General features: G+C 38.8%; 1 protein-coding gene across 1 annotated transcript; it reads left to right on the top strand.

Annotated features, from left to right (window-relative positions):
• The first annotated feature begins 23,498 nt into the window (after positions 1 to 23,498).
• On the top strand, positions 23,499 to 23,942 carry LOC145131738 (uncharacterized). The gene has a single exon (XM_079066395.1). The coding sequence runs from the start codon at positions 23,499 to 23,501 to the stop codon at positions 23,940 to 23,942; it is 444 nt and encodes a 147-aa protein (XP_078922521.1).
• The last annotated feature ends 941 nt before the right edge of the window (positions 23,943 to 24,883 follow it).

Here is a 24,883-nt window from a genome sequence, read left to right as displayed (position 1 = left end):
GTTTGGACCGCTCTAAAAATCCACCAACACGAATCGGACCCTTGACACTACAAAAGATTTAAATATGGAACTTGAAACCAAATATGCAGTGGATGAAAGAACAAGGACAAGAACAAAATAACAAAAGATAGATTTGAAAATCAAACTAGACCTATAGCTTGATACTTCTGTGAAAACAAACCAAGACCTATTGGTTTGAGTTCGAGATCAGTACTAGGAAACGTGTCCCAACAAAGATCAGTTTTGAATTATACGAACAACTGGAGATGAACACAAGTTCAAATTTTATAAACTTCAATCGACTAACTCTGTTACAAATTATTAACAATGGCTTTATATAGCCTTACACTCTAACAGTGAAATAAACTCAAAATTCACCTAAATAATTATGCCAATTAATGGATTATTTAAAAACATTAAAGATGTAATAATAAAATGGAATAAAAGCTGGAAGTTACTCTTGGGGAAGTGGAAAAGACGACCTTGAGACTACCGAGGCGTGACACTTACGTGATTGGAAACTCCGAGGTCACCATACTGAATCTAAGCCAATCAGACTATTGCTTCTTCAAACCCATTGGAACCAAGGTGTCATCAAAACCAAAACCCAGACGAAACTAAGTCCATTGGAATGAGAATCCAAGGTTTCCGGGTTTCGGAACCAATCACAAGGTGAGTCCTATAGTACCGATAGTTGAATCGGGCCCAAACATAATATTCTGACACTGATGCGTTCCGAGGGATTTGAATGGGTCGCAACGCATCGCAATGAACCTCGTTCACAATAAACATCAAATGAATACGACCCGGTGCGATCGATCGCAACTAGTCGCAACAGATCGCAACCAGCAGACAAAATCAGATCTCCATCTATACACGGATCGGAACAGAAGTGACTTTCACATCCCCTCCTCCTTTGTAATGAATTGTCCTCAATTCAAAAAGGACTGTAACACACATAAAAAATCATGATAAATTTAAGCTTTTAAAAATCCATCAGTTTCACAAATTGTTTACAAGCATAGTTTTCAAAAGCATTCCAACATCAGAGTTCCCAAGATCATAAGTCCAAAACATGAGGATGTGTACGGTCATGCCTTCGCCTTCCCGCGGTCATCTGAAGTACCTGAAACATAACCAAAAACTGTACGCCAACGCTTAATGAGTTCCCCCAAAATACCAACACATAACCAAATAACATATATACAATAACAGCATGCCGGGTCCAATCAACCATCAGATTGGAATACCCCAGGCCCCTCAACCATCTGGTTGGAATGCCAATACACCATGGGTCCAGTCAACCATCGGGTTGGAATACTCCAGGCCCCTCAACCATCGGGTTGGAATGCCAATACACTATGGGTCCAATCATCCTTGGTATGAAATACCCTCGGGCCCACTCAACCATCGGGTTGGAACGCCTCGGCCTCTTGGCTCACACACAAAGCAGTAAAGCCTCAACCAATCAAGGGGGGTATAAGGTTACTGCCTATAAAATGGTGGTTTAATGGGTCTCCACTCTCACCTACCGCTTCCTTGACTGGTGGATGGTCGTTAGCCGAACGGGTAGGATAGGACATTAATTCTCGTTAAAAGTATAATTATAATTATAAAGTAACTAAATGTTTTATTAAATTCTCAATCTTAGTTACTTTAGGAAAAATGTGAAATTGATGCTAATCCATGAAATCGCACTTTGCACATTGCCAAGTCGTTAATGGAGCGTGTGTGGTTAACCGGCACATTAACTTGGACTAGTAAGGGTGGAAAAGGGTAACTTGATGTTTTTCATAGATCAATGGAGCGCATGTGGTTAACCGGCACGCTGATTAGGTGATAAATGACATCGAGTGTACCAAGCACATTTTCATGGTTATTCACACCTTGTTTGTGATCCTCGGCATCCCAGTCACAAACTTGAAGGGCATAATCGAGATTTAAACATGCCATTGAAAATTTCAATGAATCTCAAAGGAATCTAGGAATTTCAATCCAATTAAAACCTAATAATCAATTTCGTTTTTCATGGTGGAAATTGGTAAATCATCATTTACCTACCTTGAAATATTTTGCAGTTGGATTACGACATCCCTCTTCCAAATTGTAAAATATTGTGTTGGGTCCTAGCCTTAATATTTCATTTGGGTGTTATATTAAGGACTCTTATCTAATCTAAACTTTGTCTTTCTTTTTCAGATGTCTTCCAACATTGCTTCTGGCTCAAACCCTACTGGCTCTTTCTCCCTAATGAACTTGTGTGGGAGAGTTATCTTTGATGGTTCCAACTTCAATGTTGGATCAGGAACATCAGGATGGTTACTCGTTACGAGGACAAGGAATATGTCCTCGACAAAGAGCTTAAAGAAATTTATGAGTCTTCTGCTACTCCTGAGGAGATCGTTGAGTTTAGGACTCATGAGAAGGATGCCACCAAGGTGTCTTGTATCATGTTGGCCACTATGACAGCTAAACTCCAAAAGTCCTATGAGGACTTCTACCCTTTTGAGATGCACCAAGACTTGATGGAAAGATACCATCAGAGTGCTCGTCAAGAGAGGTATGAAATCATCGCCTCCACGATAACAAAAAAGATGAAGGATGGAGAACCCATCACGGCCCACTTGCAGAAAATGCAAAGGTTTGTGGACCGCTTGCTTAAGTTGAATGTGAACTTCGATGAAGAGTTGACCATAGATATCATTCTACACTCGTTACCTCCATTTTATGATCAGTTCCGTATGACCTATCATATGAACAAGGAGGAGGTCACTCTTTATTAAGCTTCAAGGCCTTTTGAGGAATTCTGAAAGTAGTCTCAAATGTAAATATGTTGTTTCTACTCCTGCTACTGCCCCTTTCTTGGCAATTGGACATGGGAAATGGAAGAAGAGGAAGGCTCCCTCTAAGAGCCACAAGGGAAAGTCTCTTGATGGATCCTCTTCTAGTGGGACCAAAGGTGGTTCTGCTGCTCCCTCTACCATTCCTAAGGAAGCAGAGTGTTTCTATTGTCATGAAAAGGGGCACTGGAAGCGAAGCTGCCCCAAATACTTGCAGGATGTTAAAGATAGGAAGGTTAAGGCCACCCATGCAGGTATTTACACTATTCTATCTAATAAATCATCACATTCTTGTTCTTGGGTCCTTGCTACAGGTTGTGGATTTCACATTTGTTCTGATTTGCAGGGACAAAAAAGAAGTAAGGATGTGGAGCACGGGAAGATGAACTTGATCATGGGGAATAGGAAAATGTCGCCTGTTACCAAGATTGGAGTTTATTGTTTATTGCTTAGTAGTGGGTTAGAATTAGATTTGAATAATTGTTGCTACTCGTCTCAAATGGCGAGAAATATTATTTCCTTTCATGGTTTATACAAACAAGGTTTTAGTTTTTCATTTGATAATGAAATTGGTCGTATTAATGCTTTTTATAAAGGTGTTTTTCATTTTAAAGCATTGCCTTGTAATGGTGTATATGAAACTGTGATGGTTGTAGACAACTTAGGAAATAATGTGTTGCACATTGATTCTTCCAATGATTTGGATAAGGCATGCTTGTGGCATTGTCGTCTTGGACATGTCAACAAGAAGCACATAGGCCAACTCCAAAAGGCTGGATTTTTGGAGTCATTCGACTTAAGGTCGGATGACAATTGCGAATCTTGTTTACTTGGAAAGATTACCAAGTCACCCTTCACTGGTACTTGTGAAAGGGGTGAAGGTTTGTTGGATCTCATACACACCGATGTGTGTGGACCATTTAGAACCGCTACAAGGGATGCTAACCGCTTATATGTGTCTTTGATTGATGATTACAACAGATATGGCTATATCTGCTTAATCAAACATAAGTCAAAAACCTTTGAAAGATTCAAAGAGTTTAAACAAGAAGTGGAGAATCAGTTGGGCATGAAGATAAAGATCCTCCGATCCGATCCGGGTGGTGAGTATCTTAGTATCGAGTTCCAAGACTATCTTAAGGAATGTGGGATTGTTTTAGAATTGACGCCACCTAGGACACCACAACTTAATGGTGTGGCTGAGAGGCGCAATCGAACCTTGTTAGACATGGTTCATTCGATGATGAGTCGAACTTCGTTACCTATCTCATTCTGGGGGTATGCCTTAGAGACTGCCGCCCATATCCTTAATCTGGTCCCAACTAAGAAGGTTGCCAAAACACCTCACGGGATGTGGAATGGGAGAGTTCCCTCGTTATCACACATCAAGGTTTGGGTTTGCGAGGCTTTCGTGAGACGCAAGACTCACGACAAGCTCAAACCTCGTAGTGAGCGGTGTATTTTCATCGGCCACCCACAGAAATCCTTTGGATATCTCTTCTACAGACCGAGTGATAATGTTGTCTTTGTTGCGAGGAGAGGAGTCTTTCACGAGAGAGAACTCATAGGCCAAGGAGACAGTGGGATGAAAATTGACCTTGAAGAGCTTCAAGAGTCAAGCAGTGAAGGAACCTCAAACACTAGCAATCAACCTGAGGAGGAAACTCCTGTTGAACCAGTTGACGAGTCCGTACCTCTGAGGCGCTCCAGTAGAGTTAGTGTTCCACCTGTGTTGTATGGTTTCCATATAACATCTGAGGGTGATACATTTATCAGTGATAACACACTGGTAAATTTGGATAAACCTAACAATTACAAGGAAGCCATGGCAGGCCCCGAGTCTGCAAAGTGGAAAGAGGCTATGGACAGCGAGATACAGTCCATGTATGACAATCAAGTTTGGAACTTAGTTGACAATGTACCAGGTCGTAAGACAGTCGGGTGCAAATGGATCTTCAAGAAGAAGACCGACATGGATGTGAAAGTACACACATATAAGGCACGACTGGTTGCAAAGGGGTTTACTCAAACTCATGGGGTTGACTATGATGAAACCTCTCCACCAGTAACGAAGATTAAATCTATTAGGGATATGTTAGCCATAACTGCATTTCATGAATATGAAATATGGCAAATGGATGTCAAAACCGCTTTCCTTAATGGGAAGTTGGCTGAAGATGTTTACATGAGTCAGCCAGAGGGTTTTTCCAATGCAAAGTACCCTAATAGAGTGTGTAAGCTTGAGGAATCCATTTATGGATTGAAACAAGCATCTTGCAGATGGAATCTTTGTTTCGATGAGAAAGTCGAAGAGTTTGGATTTTCGAGAAGCGAGGATGAGTCCTGTGTGTATGTCAAGGCTAGTGGGAGTACAGTTAGCTTTCTGGTGTTCTATGTGGATGACATACTACTCATAGGAAATGACATTCCAACCTTGCAGAAGGTTAAGTTTTGGCTTGGGAAGTGTTTCTCTATGAAGGACCGTGGAGAAGCTGCTTACATCCTAGGGATAAGGATATTAAGAAACAGGAGTAAAAGACTAATTGGACTTAGTCAAAGTACCTACTTGGACAAGGTGTTGAAATGATTCAGCATGGAGAATTCCAAGAAAGGTGACTTACCCATCCAAGGCAATACCAAACTAAGTACGGCTCCGAATCCGAGTATAGAGGCTAAAATAGTTGAGATGAGTCGAGTACCATATGCTTCCGAAGTTGGCTCGATCATGTATACTATGACTTGTATTCGCCCTGATGTGGCCTTTGCTTTGAGCATGGTCAGCATATATCAAGGGAATCCTAGTAGAGCTCACTGGACTGCGGTAAAGAATATTCTTAAGTACCTACGCAGGACTAAGGACTGGGTCCTTACTCTTGGTGGGAGTGATGACTTAAGAGTCACAGGGTATAGTGACGCCAGCTTTCAGAACAACAAAGACAATTTTCGCTCTCAGTCGGGCTGGGTTTTTACCCTGAATGGAGGAGAAATAACTTGGAAAAGTTCCAAACAGGAGACTGTAGCTGATTCTACGTGCGAATCAGATTACATAGCAGCAAGCGAAGCGTCGAAGGAGGCGATATGGATGAAGAAATTCATCGGAGACCTTGGAGTTGTACCAGCTATTAAGGAGCCTATGGAGATTTTTTGTGACAATGAGGGTGTGGTTGCCTTAACCAAGGAACCAAGGGATCATGGCGGATCCAGGCACATTGACAGGAAATATCACTTCATAAGACATCGGGTGGAAGAAGGACACCTTTTGGTAAAGAGGGTATCATCAGATGAGAACCCGGCAGATCCCCTCACGAAGGGACTGAGTAGGGTTAAGCGTTTGCAGCATGCGAGAAACATTAGGCTGAAGGATGATATTAGTTTTAATGATTAGATAGCTATTTTGAAACTTTTAATAGATAAAATGTAATTGACATTTGATGATTAAATAAAAGGTGTTTATTTATTTATGAGTAAAGTTACTATCTTGTGTCAATTGTTTACTATTGTTTCATTTTGCATTTTTTGACTTCCAGAATAATTATCTTATTCAAATTATCCACAGTCGATCATACTTTAGAAGTAGGTATTGAGGCAAGACTGTCATGAATTTGTCTTGTAGATTGCCTGAAGTGTATTAGACATAGCAAAAGTTTGCTACAACATTCATGAGTGCTCATAAGGCCTGAGTATTGGATTAAACCCACGCTCACTTGAATCACTTTCATGGAATTTATCACGAGTGATCATAAGATGATAATATCATATAAGTCTTCAAACCAAGATATATGAGTTGTTGACTATGAGTTGGTTGTTCATTGATAGTCCGAAAACGCATCAGTAACTTGATGTTATAAAATGCACTGTTGTGTATGATTTGATGAATAGTTAGTACAAGCATATAATTTCGAATTTTATCTGTTCCTTTTAATTCTTGGAGGATTAAAAGCGATATCTTGGGCCCCTCGATGATTTTGTTTTGACTGATGTGTCGGGCCCGGTCGGAACTGAATTGATGTGTTCAATTAAGTTCTCTGTCAAACAAATCGGAAATCGAAAAACAAACTGCTGGACAATAAGTATGACATTGTTTCATGTATTTTTCCGGATGATATCTTGAAGAACAGAGGATTATATGATCCCTTATCTAAAAGATGCATCACTGACTGGGTCAGAGTTCGACAACGGGTTTTAAGAGCTACGATTGCTATTCGGTGTTTTAAGTCGCACTTGTAGTTATAGTTATTAGACTTATCTAAGTGGGAGACTGTTGGATTAGGTGTCTAAGCCGATAACTATAATTGGTATGTACTTGACCCGAGAGTAGCATGGTCCTTTTGGGTTGCCTTCATCAATGAAAATTGATAGGATGGACTTTTGAGAATAAGGTTATTTGTGATTTGTTAATATATTACAAGTATAATATATTAATATGAAATCATATTATTTAATTAGTATTGATCAAGAATTAATTTGGAATTAATTTAGTGATCAAAAGAGACTAATTAAATATACGGGGACTGATTTTGTAAATCAATGATTCTTATAGTATGGGCCAATGATCCATGGTTATTTGGGTGGGCTAAACCAACATGGATAGTCCATGGAGGTTAACCCATGGAGCCTAAGTAAGATGAAGAGTCATGGTGCATTAGGGTTTGCATGGATGTAACCCTAGCACTTGTCACACTATAAATAGAACCCCTTAGAGCCAAAATCCGTTGCCACATACATTCTTGGAGAGTGTGAATCGATTTTGTGCTAAGTAACTTATTCTATCAAGCCTCCTTTTTGCACTTGGTGTTTGTGACACATTAGAGGCATCACATTTGAGGTGCTAAAGCTTTTGAAGGCCAAGAAATACAAGTCCTACTAAGAGGTAAGTTATCTAACTAGTTATTTTGTTCAATTGTATGCTATTTAGGATGAATGCTTTGGAAAATCAAATTGCATGTATAATTAGAGAAAACATAGATCCAAAGCATCTAGGGTTGTATGTGCACCATAAGTTTGTTAGAGTGCTCAAAACCCTTCATATATGACATTTGTGGTAGCTGTTATTTCGCAACAAAAAGGCATGCTAAAGTGTCAAAAATGGAATAAGAAGAAAGGCCTTAGAAGAACATGTCAATCAAAAACGAGCAGGAGATCACCTTTGACGAAGAAGATAGAGCATGCATCTAGGATCCCAACCATGAGGGATTGGTGATCACTCTTTACATCGCCAACCATTTTGTTAGAAGGATCCTTGTCGACGGAGGATCATCAATCAACATTATACCCTTGGATGCTTTAAAAAGAATGAACAACCCAGAGTCCAAAATAGTCAAAAGATCCTCGGTGCTAATAGGATTCAGTGGGGAACAAAGCATACAGTCAGCGAAATAAAGTTGCCTATCTACAAAAAGGGGGTACTATGCAATGGTTTTGCATAATTGATACACTGTCCTCCTATAATGTTATATTCGGAAGACCATGGATCCACGATATGAAAGCATTCCCATCGACATACCATCAATGTGTGAAGATGCCCACTCTATGGGCAATAGCGAAGATCACAAGTGACCAACAAGAATCCAAAGAGTGCTACAAGGCCACGATGAAGACTTACACGGTCCCACGACAAGCATAACAATTAAAGAAAAGGGCACGAGATATGCTAGAAGCCCGAGAACAAGTTACAAAAGAAGTGCCCTTTGACCTTAAAGATCCTGATATGAAAATACTCATAGGACCCTCACTGCCAGAAAACATAGAAGAAGATATAATAAAGTTCTTCTTGAAAGAAAGAAGGAAAACCTTCGCATGGAAACATGAAGACATGACAGGTATAGACAAAAATATTATAACTCACACACTTAACATTGATCCTTCTTTCAGAACATCCAAGAAGAAGTGGAAATACATTTTAATACATGGATGATCAAGGAGTCCAAGTTCCCAAGGTGGCTGGCCAACATAGCCGCCGTACAGAAAAATAATGGCAAATGGAGAATATGTGTGGACTATACGGATCTTAACAAGGCTTGCCCTAAGGAGCCTTCCCCCTGCCACACATAGATTCCATGATAGATGCTACAGCTGTCCATGAACTATTAACATTCATGGATGCATTAGCAGCGTTCCAACAAATTCAAATGTAGCCATCTGACCATGCTGATACCACATTCATAACCCCAACAGGTATATATTTCTATACTGCTATTCCCCTTGGTTTAAAAAATGTAAGTGAAACATACCAAATGCTAGTTAACAGGATGTTCAAGGATAAATTGGGGGACACTTTGGAAGTCTAGCTCAATGACATGGTGGTTAAGTCAAAGAAAGCTGAAGATCACATCAAGGATCTTGAAGAAGCCTTTAACATACTAGACGAATACGACATGAAGCTGATGATGGGTTTTGAGCATTCTAACACTCCTAAGGTGTACATGCAACCCTAGAAACCTTGGACCAATGTTTTCTCTAATATTCATGGAAATAAGAATTTTCCAAGGTTTACATCCTAACTAGCATGGCATGGGGTACTTGTAATATAAAACTAGTAGAATGACATACCTTTGTAGTTGATTGGATTCCTTAAGACCTTGTGGGCCTAGCACCCCAAATGTGATGCCTCAAATGTTTCACACAACACCCACAACTCTTGAAATAACTTGAGAGAAGAACACTTTGATCACAAAATCGGCTAGCCCTCCTTGTCTTGTAATAGTGGCCGATTTTGCTAGATATGGAGCTCTTTATATAGTGTGCCACATGTAGGGTTACACCATGTAAACCCTAATGTGCATGGCTTTTCATTTCCTCCATGATCCACGGGTTATAACCTCCATGGAGCATCCATGGAGCACCCAATGGGTCCTAGCCCAATCTAGTGAATCATGAACCATAAGCCCATTATATAAGAATGAATGATTTACAAATCAATCCCCATATATTTAATTAGTCTCCTTTTGATCATAAAATTATTTCCAAATTAATTCTTGATCAATACTAATTAAATAATATGATTTCATATTAATATATTAGAACTTATAATATATTAACAAATCGTATGTGTCATTTTTCTCATTTTGTCTATCCAACAGTTGAGATGAAGATGCAACCCAAATGGACCATGCCAAGTCGGGTCAAGTACATACTAAATATAGTTATGGACTTAGACACTTTATCCAAGAGTCTCCCACTTGGAATCGTAGCTCTTTCAAAGTCTCACAGAACTGAGATGATGATGCACCATTTAAGATAAGTGATCATATAATCCTCTGTTCTAGATATCAGCCGGACAAATACATGGAACAAAGTCGTACTTATTGTCTAGCAGTTTGTTTCCCGATTTCTGATTTGTTTGACATAGAACTAAACTGAACATATCAATTTGGTTCTGACCGGTCCCGGTACATAAGTCAAAGCAAAATCATTGAGGGCCCCATATATCGCTTTTAATCCTCCAAGGACTGAAAGGAACATATAAACTTCGACTCATATGGTTGGTCTACTACTTGTTGAATCATACACAAAGGCACGTTTTATAACATCGAGTTACCAATGCATTTTCGTAAAATCAAGGTATAACCAACTCATAATCAACAACTCATATCTCTAGGTTTGAAGATCTATATGATATTACCGTCTCACGATCACTCGAGATAAATTCCATGAAGTGATACAAGTGAGCGTGGGTTGAATCCAATACTCAGAACTTATGAGCACTCATGAATTTTGTAGCAACCATTTGCTATGTCTAGCACCTTAGACATCTACAAACCCAATTCATGACAGTCTTGATTCATATCTACTTCCAACATATGACTGACTGTGGAGAGTTTGAATAAAGAAATTATTCTAGAAGTCAAAACATGCAAAATTGAAACAATAGTAAATAATTGACACAAAATAGCAACACTTTACTTATAAATAAGCAACAAGTTTTATTTAATCATCAAATGTCAATTTACATTTTACAAGTTTCAAAAATAACTATCTAATCTGTAAAACTAATATCATCCTTCAGCCTGATGCGTTACGCATGCTGCAAATGCTTAACCCTACACAGTCCCTTCGTGAGGGGATCTGTTGGGTTCTCATCCGATGATACCCTCTTTACCATGAGGATTCCTTATTCTATCCGATGTCCAATGAAATGGTATTTTCTATCGATGTGCTTGGATCTGCCGTGATCCCTTGGTTCCTTAGCTAAGGCAATTGCACCCTCGTTATCACAGAAAATCTCCATAGGCTCCTTAATAGCCGGTACAACTCCAAGGTCTCCAATGAAGTTCTTTAGCCATATTGCCTCATTTGCTGCCTCGTTTGCCGCTATATACTCTGATTCGCAAGTTGAATCAGCCACTGTTTCCTGTTTGGAACTTTTCCAAGTAATTGCTCCTCCATTTAGGGTAAAGACCCAGCCCGACTGATAGCGGAAATTATCCCTATCAGTCTAGAAGCCAGCATCACTATACCTCACCACTCTCAAGTCTTCACTCCCACCAAGGGTAAGGACCCAGTCCCTAGTCCTCCGTAGGTACTTGAGAATATTCTTCACCGCAGTCTAGTGAGCCTTGCTCGGATTCCTTTGATATCTGCTGACCATGCTCAAAGCAAAGGCCATATCGGGGCGAGTACAAGTCATAGCATACATGATTGAGCCCACAGCGGAAGCATATGGTACATGACTCATCTCAACTATCTCAGCCTCTATACTCGGACTCTGAGTCTAACTCAGTTTGGCGTCGCTCTGGATTGGTAAGTCACCTTTCTTGGAATCCTGCATGCTGAACCTTTTCAGCACCTTATCCAAGTAGGTACTTTGACTAAGTCCAATTAGTCTCTTACTCCTTTCTCTTAATATTCTTATCCCTAGGATATAGGCAGCTTCTCCAAGGTCCTTCATAGCAAAACACTTCCCAAGCCAGGACTTAACTTCCTGTAGGGTTGGGATGTCATTTCCTACGAGTAGTATGTCATCCACATACAATACCAAAAAGCTAACTATCCTCCCACTTGCCTTAACATATACTCAGGACTCATCTTCGTTCCTCGAAAAACCAAACTCTTTGACTTTCTCATCGAAACAAAGATTCCATCTGCGAGATGCCTGTTTCAATCCATAGATGGATTTCTCAAGCTTACACACTCTATTAGGATGCTTTGCACCGAAAAAACCCTCTGGCTGACTCATGTAAACATCCTCAGCCAACTTTCCATTAAGGAAAGCGGTTTTGACATCCGTTTGCCATATTTCATAATCATAAATTGCAGCTATGGCTAGCAAAACCCTAATAGACTTAATCTTCGTTACTGGTGAGAAGGTCTCATCATAGTCAACTCCCGGAGTTTGAGTAAAGCCCTTCGCAACCAGTCACACTTTATAAGTGTGTACATTTCCATCCATGTCGGTCTTCTTCTTGAAGATCCATTTGCACCCGACCGTCTTACGACCCGGTACATTGTCAACCAAGTTCCAAACTTGATTGTCATACATGGATTGAATCTTGCTATCCATGGACTCTTTCCATTTGGCAGATTTAGGGCCTGCCATGGCTTCCTTAAAGTTATTAGGCTCATCCAGATTTACCAGTGTCCTATCACTGATAAATTCATCACCTTCCGCAGTAATATGAAAACCATAGTAATGCTCAGGTGGATTCCTAACTCTTGTGGAATGCCTCAGAGGTACGGACTCATCAACAGGAGTTTCCTCCTCAGGTTGATTGTTAGGGTTTGAGGTTCCTTCACCGCTTGATTCTTGAAGTTCTTCAAGATCAATTTGCCTCCCACTGTTTCCTTGGCTTATGAATTCTCTCTCACGAAAGACCCCTCTTCTTGCCACAAAGACCACATTCTCACTGGGTCTGTAGAAGAGATAACCAAAGGAATTCTGTGGGTAGCCGATGAAAATAAATCGCTCACTTCGAGGTTCGAGCTTATCCTGAGTCTCACGTCTCACGAAATCCTCGCAACCCCAAATCTTGATGTGGTCTAAATTGGGAACTTTCCCAGTCCACATCTCGTGAGGTGTTTTGGCGACCTTTTTGGTAGGGACTAGACTAAGTATATGGGCGGCAGTCTCTAAGGCATACCCCCAGAATGAGATTGGTAACGAAGCTCGACTCATCATGGAACGAACCATGTCCAATAAGGTTCGATTATGCCTCTTAGCCACACCATTAAGTTGTGGTGTTCTGGGAGGTGTCAATTGTGAGATAATCCCACATTCCTTAAGATAGTCAAGGAACTCTGTACTAAGATACTCACCACCTCGATCGGATCGAAGCATCTTAATGTTCCTGCCCAACTAATTCTCCACTTCCTCTTTAAACTCTTTGAACTTTTCAAAGGTTTTTGATATATGCTTGATTAAGTAGACACAACCATATCTACTGTAATCATTAGTAAAGGTCCAACAAACCTTCACCCCTAGCACAAGTACCAGTGAAGGGCGAATTTTTCATTTTTCCAAGCAAACATGACTCGCAACTATCATCTGACTTTAAGTCAAATGACTCCAAGACTCCAGCCTTCTGGAGTTGGCCTATGCGCTTCTTGTTAAGATGTCGAAGATGACAATGCCAGAAGGATGCTATATCCAAACTAATGGAATAATCGATATGTAATACATTATTTCCTAAGTTGTCTACAACCGAAACAGTTTCATATACACCATCACAAGGTAATGCTTTAAAATAAAGAACATTATTATAAAAATCATTAATACCACCAACTTCATTATCAAATGAAAAAGTAAATCCTTGTTTGTACAAGCCATGAAAGGAAATAATATTTTTCGCCACTTCAGACGAGTAACAACACTTATTCAAATCTAACACTAACCCACTACTTAGCAAAAAAGAATAAAGTCCAATCTTGGTGACAGGTGAAGCTTTCCTATTACCCATGATCAAGTTTATCTTTCTGTGCTCCACATCCTCACTTCTTCTTAGGCCCTGCAAATCAGAACATATATGAATACCACAACCTGTATCAAGAAACCAAGAAGTAGAATGTGATGAGTTATTAGACAATATAGTGTACATACCTGCATGGGTAGGTTTAACCTTCCCATCCTTAACATCTTGCAGGTACTTGGGGTAGTTTCATTTCTAGTGCCCTTTTTCCTAACAATAGAAGCATTGAGCTTCTTTTGGGTTGGAAGAAGGAGTGACAGAACCACCTTTGGTTCCACTTGAAGAGGAGCCATCAAGAGACTTTCCCTTGGTACCCTTCGAAGGGTTTTTCCTCTTCTTCCCTCTACTTTGCCCGATTGCCAGAACAGGGGCGGCGGTAGGAGTAGGAGTAGTAACAACCGATTTTCCCTTAAGACCAGTTTTAGCGGTCTTCAAGAGCCCTTTAAGTTTGCTAAGTGTGACCTCCTTCTTGTTCGTGTGATATGTCATTCAGAATTGATCATAACAAGTAGGTAAGGAGTGCAATATGATATCAATAGCCAACTCCTCGGGGAAGTTCACATTCAACTTGAGCAAATGGTCCACAAACCTTTGCAGTTTCTGCATGTGGCCCGTGATGGGTTCACCATCCTTCATTCGGGTTGCTATAATGGAAGAGATGATTTCATACCTCTCCTGACGAGCACTTTGATGGTAGCGGTCTATCAGATCCATGTGCATCTCAAAAGGGTAAAAGTCCTCATAGGACTTCTGGAGTTCATCTTTCATTGTGGCCAACATGATACATCCCACCTTGGTAGCATCTCTCTAATGTGCCCTAAAGTCAGCGATCGCCTCTGGAGTAGCAGTAGACTCATCAATTTCCTTCAGCTCCTTGTCGAGGACATATTCCTTGTCCTCGTAACGAGTGACCATTCTGATGTTCCTGATCCAATCATTAAAGTTTGAACCATCAAAGATGACTCTCCCACAAAGGTTCATGAGGGAGAAGGAGTCGGTAGGGATTGAGCCAGAAGTAGCATTGTTGGAAGACATCTGAAAAGAAGAAGGACAAGTTTAGATTAGATATAGGATCCTAAATAAGACAGCCAAATGTAATATTAAGGCTACGACCCAACACAATAATTTATAACTTGGAAGAGGGATGCCGTAATCCAAGCTATAAAATATTTGAAGGTAGGTGAATGACAATTCACCAATTTCCACCATGAAAAACGAAATAAATTATTAGCTTTTAATTGGATTGAAACTCCTAGATTCTTTTGAGATTCATTGAACTTTTTCAATGACATGTTTAAATATTGATTGTGCCCTCTCAAGTTTGTGACTGGGTTGCCGAGGATCACAAACAAGGTGTGAATAACCATGCAAACTTACTTGGTACCCTTAATATTTATCACCTAATCGATGTGCTGGTTACCCACACACGCTCCACCGATCTATGATAAATATTAAGTCACCCTTTGCCACTCTTACTAGTCCAGGTTAGTGTGTCGGTTACCCACACACGCTCCACCAACGACTTGGTAAGGTACAAAGTGTAATTTCATGGGTTAGCACCAATTTCACATTTTCCTAAAGTAACTAAGATTGGACATTTATAAAAGGTTTACTTACTTTATTGTTTATCATTATGCTTTTAAAAAAAAATTATAGTCCTTGTCCTACCCGTTCGGCTAACGACACTCCACCACTCAAGGAAGCGGTGGGTGAGAGTAGACACCCATTAAGCTGCCATTTTATAAGCAACAACCTTATACCCCCCTTATAGACCGGCTTCGTGAATGAGGCCTACTAACGGTAAGACTGACTTGCTCTTATATATATATATATATATATATATATATATATATATATATATATATATATATATATTATTATTATTATTATTAACTTATAATATTATAAAGTATAAGGATTGAATTTTAACTTTTAAAACTCCAGGGTTTGGAATTAAAGTTTTCTAAAAGACTTTACAAATTTCAAAACTTGAGGGCAAGTTTTGAAACTATTCAAAACCTTTCATGTTCATAACTTATGGGTTTAATGGTTTATTAAAATGAAGACTCTTCATATTATGTACCCTATGGCTCTTTAATGATAGTTTAAAGAAGTGGCTTTTGGTAATCCATAACTTGAGGACAAATTATTGACTCCATCAATAGGCATCAAGATCAAGAATTACACTAACAAACAATTTGCAAATAATTCCTATGATCTTCTAAAACTGATAAGTATGAACATTCATATCAACAATTTCAAAAATCATATAAACACATATAAAACTTAAAATTTTGATAATAACCATTGTAAATGGATTAGCATAATCATTACCACATCAAAAACAGGTTTTACAAGTCCAAAACAGATTAGGGTAATGATTCTAGTCCATTTCCAGCAGCAAAACTCGAAATTCTGCACACAGGGGCTCCTACTTGTCGAGTGAAAGAACCTACTCGATGAGTAGGACGCATTTTGTCATGGACTCGTCGAGTCTCCCCCCCATGGACTCGGCGAGTTCACTGTTCCGATTGTAGAATTCTCGACTTTTTCAAGCAGTTTGCATCAAATACAAAGAAAATAAGCCTAGTCTCTGATCCCACTTAACGGTTTTGAGCATTCTAACACTCCTAAGGTGTACATGCAGCCCTAGAAACCTTGGATCTATGTTTTCTCTAATATTCATGCAAATAAGAATTTTCCAAGGTTACATCCTAACTAGCATGACATGGGGTACTTGTAATATAAAACTAGTAGAATGACATACCTTTGTAGTTGCTTGGATTCCTTAAGACCTTGTGAGCCTAGCACCCCAAATGTGATGCCTCAAATGTTTCACAACACCCAAAACTCTTGAAATAACTTGAGAGAAGAACACTTTGATCACAAAATCGGCTAGCCCTCCTTGTCTTGTAATAGTGGCCGATTTTGCTAGCTATGGAGCTCTTTATATAGTGTGCCGCATGTAGGGTTACACCATGTGAACCCTAATGTGCATGGCTTTTCATTTCCTCCATGATCCATGGGTTATAACCTCCATGGAGCATCCATGGAGCATCCATGGAGCACCTAATGGGTCCTAGCCCAATCTAGTGAATCATGAACCATGAGCCCACTATATAAGAATGAATGATTTACAAATCAATCCCCATATATTTAATTAGTTTCCTTTTGATCACAAAATTAATTCCAAATTAATTCTTGATCAATACTAATTAAATAATATGATTTCATATTAATATATTAGAACTTATAATATATTAACAAATCGTAAGTGTCTTTTTTCTCATTTTGTCTATCCAACAGTTGAGATGAAGATGCAACCCAAATGGACCATGCCAAGTCGGGTCAAGTACATACTAAATATAGTTATGGACTTAGACACCTTATCCAACAGATGAATCCTTCCAAATTCCATTTTGGAATAAGATGAGGCAAGTTTCTTGGATATATGGTGACTAAAAGAGGAATAGAAGCAAGTCTGGAGCAAATAAAAGCCATCATTGATTTAAGATCCCCATCCTCAACAAAGGATATTCAAAGACTAATAGAAAGAGTGGCAGCACTAAACATGTTCATCTCAAGATCCTCAAAGAGGTGTAAACCTTTATATGAAATCTTGAAGAAGAACAAAAGGTTTGAATGGACTAAAGAGCTCGAAGATGCTTATCATGAACTTAAAAATTATTTAAGTTCAACACCCTTGTTGGTGAAAGCACTAGATGGGGAACCGATCCTACTATACTTTTGAGTATCGTCTAATGTTGTAAGTGCAGTTTCAGCGAAGGATCTTAATGAAGACCAACATCCCATCTACTATGTAAGTAAAAGTCTCTTCGATCCTGAGACCAGGTATTTCCATCTTGAAAAACGAATACTTGCATTGGTAATTGCTTCCACAATATTAAGACACTATTTTGAAACATATTTTATACATGTAAGAACTAATTACCCTATTAAGAATGTTATGCGAAAACTAGAGATGTCAGGTAGGATGGCAAAGTGGTCCGTGAAGCTAAGCACATATGATATCAAATCTGAACCAAGATCAGCAATCAATCCACAAGCACTAGCAGATTTTGTGGATGATTTAAGTGATGATCTACAAGTTGAAGAAAAATAGGTAGTTCTGCAGACTATCGAGAGGATTCAACAGATCAGACAGTGGCTGCAGACCGCTCAGAGTCGGCAGAAGAGTTACGCTGACAGACGTCGATCTGAGCTGGAGTTCCAGGTGGGTGACATGGTGATCCTGAAGGTCTCACCCTGGAAGGGTGTGATTCGCTTCAGGAAGAGGGGGAAGTTAGGACCCTGATATATCGGGCCATTCAGGATCATTGCCAGGGTTGGCAAAGTGGCATATAGACTGGACCTCCCGGAGGAGCTCATTCAGATACACAACACATTTCTCGTTTCATAATTGAGAAAGTGCATACTGAATGAAGAGGCGGTAGTGTCGTCAGATGATATTCAGGTCGATGAGCGCCTGAATTACGTGGAAAAGCCAGTTGTTGTTTTGGATAGGAAGGTAAAGGTTCTACGGAACAAGGAAGTACCTTCGGTAAAGGTACAGTGGCAGCACCGGAGGGGATCCGAGTGGACGTGGGAGTCGGAGGCAAAGACGCGGGAGTATTACCCCGAGTTATTTACCGAAGTAGACTTCGAGGACGAAGTCTAGTTCAAGTGGGGCTGAATTGTAACACCCCAACTCCCAGGTATAAAAGTTAAAAGCTTAAAGTCATATTCTCGTACCTACTCGACGAGTTGGTTGCCCCCAACTCGTCGTGTAGAAGTGGATCAGGCCGCGTGATTTATTAGGTCTACTCGACGAGTTGGAGGACCCCGACTCGACGAGTAGGACCTGGAAAATGAAACCCTAGTTTTTAGGGTTTACGCCCTATATAAAGAACTTAATCAGCCTCTTGTGGTCTCCCTTGGCACTTCATTACCCAGAGAAGACACCCTAGCCGTTATTTGTTGTTTCCTTGAGCATGTGAGACTAAAAGAGTGCTTTTGGTATATTTTGTTGAAGAAGTTGGAAGGTTGAGAAGCTTGGAACGGGAAGGGGCTTGTAGATCCAGCATCTACAACGTTTGGGCATCCATTTGAAGGTAACAAGCTATTACTTTGATCCTTCTCACATGAGATCCCCCTTTTCTTTGGTTTAAGGCTATTTGTAGTATATTTGTGGAGCATTTCGGGTGTTGGTTATGATCTGAAGTTGTAACTTCAGATCTGGACTCCCCTATGTCCCTATCATCATAAAGTTATCAGATTTAGCAAGCCTTGGCTCTTCTCCATGGGTTAAACCTTTCCCTTAGCTTGGTTTTGGCATTTAGGACCATGCATGTACGTAAAGTTTGAAACTTTACGTGGAAACCATGCCCTAGGAGGTTAGATCTGCAATATGGATCTTTGAGGTAGCTTAAAATCGTCTGAATGAAAAATGGATTGAAGGGACTCGACGAGTTGCATGGTCAACTCGATGAGTCGGATGAAGATTGCCTGTATTGGTTCTGCATGAACTCGGCGAGTCAGTATGAAGACTCGACGAGTTAGTTAGGGTTTTTCCTGACATTTGGACATCGCATGGACTCAACGAGTTGCTTTGAAACTCGGCGAGTCAAATAGGGTTTTCACGATTTCTCGAGTTCCGAAAGAACTCGACGAGTCAGTGAGCTGCACTCGAGGAGTGGGGTCAACATGGACTGTTGACCTTGACCGTTGGCTTTGACTTTGACCAAGGGTTGACCAGTTTGACTTCTAGGGGTATTTTAGTAATTTGGGAATTTATGGAAGTGGATCATTGGTGGATGTAGGTGTTGGAGTTGGAGCTGTATTTGGAGGAGTTTGACATTATCATTTCGAGCTACTTGTGAGGTGAGTTCTCCTCACTATACTAACAGGGTCGAAGGCACCAATGCCAACGCTTTTCGGATTTGTATCCGGGTTTATTGCATGATATGCTTACTGATTTACATCCTGATAGTTAGGATGGTGATATGCTTTGTGACCGATTAGGTCGGTATCCTGGTATATAGGATAATGCTATCTTAGTGACCGGTTAGGTCGGTATCCTGGTTATAGGATGTTGCTATGAGTAGTGATCTGTTAGAACGGTTTGACTGTTATATGCATGCTAGGGTATGATATTTATGTGCACATGATTGTTTGATTGGGGTTGGGTTGAGGCGGACCTGCTTTGTGCTGATAGCCAAAATACTCAGGGCGGACCGGATAGACTGCAGACCCGAGTGGGGATACTAGTCAGGCCGAAGGCTCGGCGAGCGGTCCGGACAGGCTGAAGGCTCTAAGAGGTGGTACAGACGTGCCGATGGCTCGGAGAGCAGTCCAAATAGACCGATGGTCTGCGAGGCGGTCCAGTCAGGTTGATGGCTCATTATGCATGCTGTTTGCTTATATGATATGATTATGATTGTATGACATTGGTATTTTGGGAGAACTCACTATGATATTTATGTGCACAATTGTTGATTTTGTTTCAGGTAATTCTGATGATCACGGGAAGGCGAATGCATGATCGTACACCTCCTTATGTTTTCATGATTTGATTATGGGCTACTCTGACACTAAACTATTTTGAAAACAAACTTTGTAATAATTATAGGTTTTGAATGTTTTAAAAAGTTTAAATTTGACATGATTTTTGTGGGTGTTACAACAATAGTATTTATTAAAAAAAAAACAAAACTTCAAATAAATAGTTTTCGTTCTTTTTTTTGAAAACAACTATACAATTTTTCTAATTTCTATTTTTGTAAACAGTTTTTTCTAAGTAATAAATAAACTTTTATCGACTCAATGAAATACATATATTGTATATTTCAAACAACATGAAATATAACCATATTCTGTTTATTTTAGCTATATATGTGTCTTATTTCATTAAATTGCATTTCTATAACATAACATTCTTTGTTTATTTATCAATCTAATTTCATTTACTTTTCTAACTTTACATAACAAACAACATGTTGAAGTTAAGCTCTGTGGTTTTGATTCTTATTTATTGCCCTGTTTATATCGAATTAGGGATAAGTAAGTGTATTGATTAAGAAATATATATATATATATATATATATATATATATATATATATATATATATATATATATATATATATATATATTATGTTATCATAGAATCTGATGCATTTCTTATCAGATTAAAGGTGTCGATGAATGTATTATTATGGGCTTACCAATGCTCACTGGGACATGAATGATTAAAGTTAAAAAAAGGTACACACACGATGAAATAACATTTTTTGTTCCTCACGTATACTTTCACTTTCTTAAAATAAGGTTAGTTATTTAGTTTTTTTTTATTTATGAAGAATATGAAGAAGAATGGCTGAAACACCACAAGTCATTAGCCTTGGTATTTGAAGCTGGAACAGATCGTTGGACAGGAAGGTAGCAAAAAAATTACTTTTTAACTTCACACACTCTTCAAATCCAGTAGCATTGTTAATATTGGAGTTACTGGCCTTAAATTAAGGATTGAATATGTTGGATTGCACTTTAAGCTTCTGTCTAAAAAATCAACCTGCATTCTATTTATATTTTGAAGTTTGAATACTTAAATTAGTGTTTCATAGTCATACATATTTTCTTTTTCTTATTAATAAAGACAAGTTTGAATTAATAGAAGCAATGAAACACTTTATTTTATGTTTATTAGAAGCCAAAGAGATCAAACTTGTCATCTGTTTGAATTTCAGGTGATTTTATCCATAGTTGATAACTCCTTCAACATTACATATATATTATCATTTCCAATAATCTATTAAATTTTTTTAGTTTATATATTATTAATCTTTGCTGCAAGATCAGTTGGAGAGGAGTTCTTCTACCAGGCTGCAGTTCAGGTGAGTTTACTCAAATAAATTTGTTTAAAATTATTTAATAATATTTTTTAGTTTCTTGATCTTTGTTTGCAAAATGTGTAGGGTGCATCAGCTGATGTGTTTTTAAGGGGGGGGGGGGGGGGGGAGAGAGACGATCTTGTAACAAATGCACATGGAATGTTTAAATATGCAGCAGATTAACATTCTTGGAGTAGTAATACCATTTGCAAACTTTGTAAACCATCTATTAGGAATTGTGACTATTTGGAATCTGAATCTACTGATTTTATCCGTATGTTTCTCGGTGGGTGTTTTTTGTAACCAATCCCGTAACGCGGGATTTTTCCCTAGTTTTTTTAGATTAACCCATAATCAAAATAATTAGTAAAAGACTACTGTAAAATCTTGAAACTACAAATGTTAAATTAAAACAATTGCATTAATATATAATCAAAAGTTGAAAGAAAAAGGATTGTAAAATATAAAAAAAAAGTGTTTGCTAAGGCTAATTATAGAAAGTTGGATTTATTAATCTTGGTCGAAATGTCTAATTATACACCTTGATTTTTTAATTTTTAATTTTTGTCTTAGTAAATTTTTAAGGAAAATAATTTTTTTGAAAGTTTTGGAAGAATCAAAATTCAAGTATTGGAAAGATAAACATTCGGAAGCCAAAGGCAATTCATTGAAGAGTTAATCTGAAATATTTTGGGAAAAAAAAAACACAGAAAAGACATAAATAAATATAATTAGTATATGTTATATCTAATTATTGTTTTAAATTCATTTTTTAGTTAGAGAATTGTTTTAAATTGATAAGGAGTTGATGAGTTTCTCAGACCTACAATCTCGAGTTCTGGATATTGACAAAACCGCTGAAACTCCAGCCTTATCGATAACCGAAATCGCTGAATGGAGGGAACGTAAGAAAAAACTTCTAGAGATGGAAAACATAAGGCGTCTAGATTTAAAGCAAAAATCCAAGATAAGATGGCTTGTAGATGGAGACGAGAACAGTAAATTCTTTCATGGCACCCTCAAAAGCAAGAGCAGAAAAAATAATATTCACGGATTACAGATCAATGGGAACTGGAAGACAGATGTGAGTGTCATACAACATGAGACCTAGAGATTTTTCAAAGATAAGTTTGAAGAGAAACACTCGTCTCGACCCAACTTCATTAATCCTAATTTTAACATAATCAGTCTTGAAGAATGCATCTCCCTTGAAAAACCATTTAGTGTTGAAGAGATTAAAAAGGCGATCTGGAGTTGTGGAAGCGAGAAGGCACCCGGGCCCGATGGGTTTACGTTTAAATTCATGAAAAAATATTGGGGCTTGATGGAAAATGAAATTATGCTATTTGTGAAATATTTTGAGCGACATTGTCGTCTGGGGAAGGGGTGTAACTCGTCCTTCATCGCCCTAGCTCTGAAAGTTAAATACCCTTTGACTCTAAACTACTTTCGCCCAATTACTCTTATTGGATCTTTATATAAAATTCTTGCCAAAGCTCTAGCCTCGAGGATCAAGATGGTAATTGGGCCTTCAATCGACGAGGTGCAATCGGCATTCATCGAAGGAAGGAACATTCTTGTTGGACCCCTTATTATCAATGAAATATGTTCTTGGGCAAAAAAAGACAAAAAAGAAGATGTTTCTACCAAAGGTGGATTTCAATAAGGCATTTGACTCGATCAATTGGGGATATCTTGACTCAGTCATGTCTCAAATGGGGTTTGAATTAAATGGAGAAGTTGGATCTCAAGGTGTTTTGCTTCTGCCCGTGCCTCGATATTGTTAAATGGTGTTCCTACAAAGGAATCCCCCCTCACTAAAGGTGTTCGTCAAGGAGACCTACTCTCCCCGTTCCTATTTATAATAGCAATGGAAGGTCTAAATATCGCCATGAAGGATGCCTTCGATAAAGGTGTATTCCATGGAATTAACATCCCAAAGAGTAATACTTGCATTTCTCATCTTTTCTACGCCGATGATGCGATGTTCGTTGGTGAATGGACGAGAAGAAATTTTAAAAATTTGGCTAGAATTCTTCGTTGTTTCCATGCGTCTTTTTGGTTAAAAGTAAACTTCTCTAAGTCAAAGGTGTTTGGAATTGGTGTATCCGATCGTGAACTGACATCTAGCGCTAGTTTAGTTGGATGTGACGCAGGTGCTTTTCCTTTCACCTACTTGGGGGTCCCGGTAGGAGCCAATATGAACCTCATTAAAAGTTGGAAACCTATTATTGATCGTTTTCAAGTTAGGCTTTCTTCTTGGAAAGCAAACACTCTTTCTATCGGCGGGTGTCTTATTGGATTAGATGTCTAAGCCCATAACTATTATTAGTATGTACTCGACCCGAGAGTAGCATGGTCCATCTGGGTTGCATAACACCAGGACAATTTGTTAGGATGGACTCTTGAGAGAAAGGTTATATATGATTTATTAATATATTATAAGTTCTAATATATTAATATGAAATCATATGTTTTAATTAGTATTGATCAAGAATTAATTTGGAATTAATTTACTGATCAAAAGATACTAATTAAATCTATGAGGACTAATTATGGTAATTAGTTATATTTATATATGTTGGGCTTATGATCCATGATGGACCAAGTTGATGTATGGATACATAAAGAGTTGGGCCACATGAACCATGGATCATAATACTCATGGGTATGGATTTGGGTTATACCCATGACCCTTGAAATGTCACATATAAATACAAACTCCATTGCCCAAAATCACCACTTGAAAGTGCTTCATTTTCTTAGAGAAATATGGAGGTGTTTTGGTGCATGGAATTCTCTCTTAAGAGTCACCTTTGTCCTAGGTGAGTTGTAATTCCATTTGAGGTGAAACACTTGGGGCACTAAGTTCTCAAAGGCCAAAGTTTTTCAAGCAACACCAAATACATCAATACTTCCAGCCACATAAAAGGCATGTTACACCAACTAGTATCTTGTGTAGTTTACATCTTTGCATGCTAGTTATAGGCTTAATACCTTGGAAACACCTTTACATGTATAATTAGTGAAAACATAGATCCAAGGTATTTAGGGTTGTATGTGCACCATAGGATGCTGTAGTATACTAAAACCCATCAGTGGTATCAGAGCCATGGGTTGTTTTCAATTATACTTGATGCAACTTGCTGAAAAAAGCTGAAAAAATCGAATTTTTTGTTGTCTGGACAGGGGAATCGACGAGTCCATTAAGGGACTCGACGAGTCCATGTACAAACTCATCCAACTCGCCGAGTT

This window comes from Lactuca virosa, chromosome 8, assembly GCF_052849685.1.
Source record: "Lactuca virosa cultivar CGN04683 chromosome 8, Lactuca_virosa_CGN04683_v6, whole genome shotgun sequence".
Classification (NCBI taxonomy): Eukaryota; Viridiplantae; Streptophyta; class Magnoliopsida; order Asterales; family Asteraceae; genus Lactuca; species Lactuca virosa.
Note: the sequence above shows the minus strand (reverse complement) of the source record. Positions and strands in the feature narration are given on the sequence as shown.

Excerpts from the sequence above, each read along its gene's own strand:
- LOC145131738 (XM_079066395.1), top strand. The coding sequence starts at position 23,499 with ATGGAAGGTCTAAATATCGCCATGAAGGATGCCTTCGATAAAGGTGTA.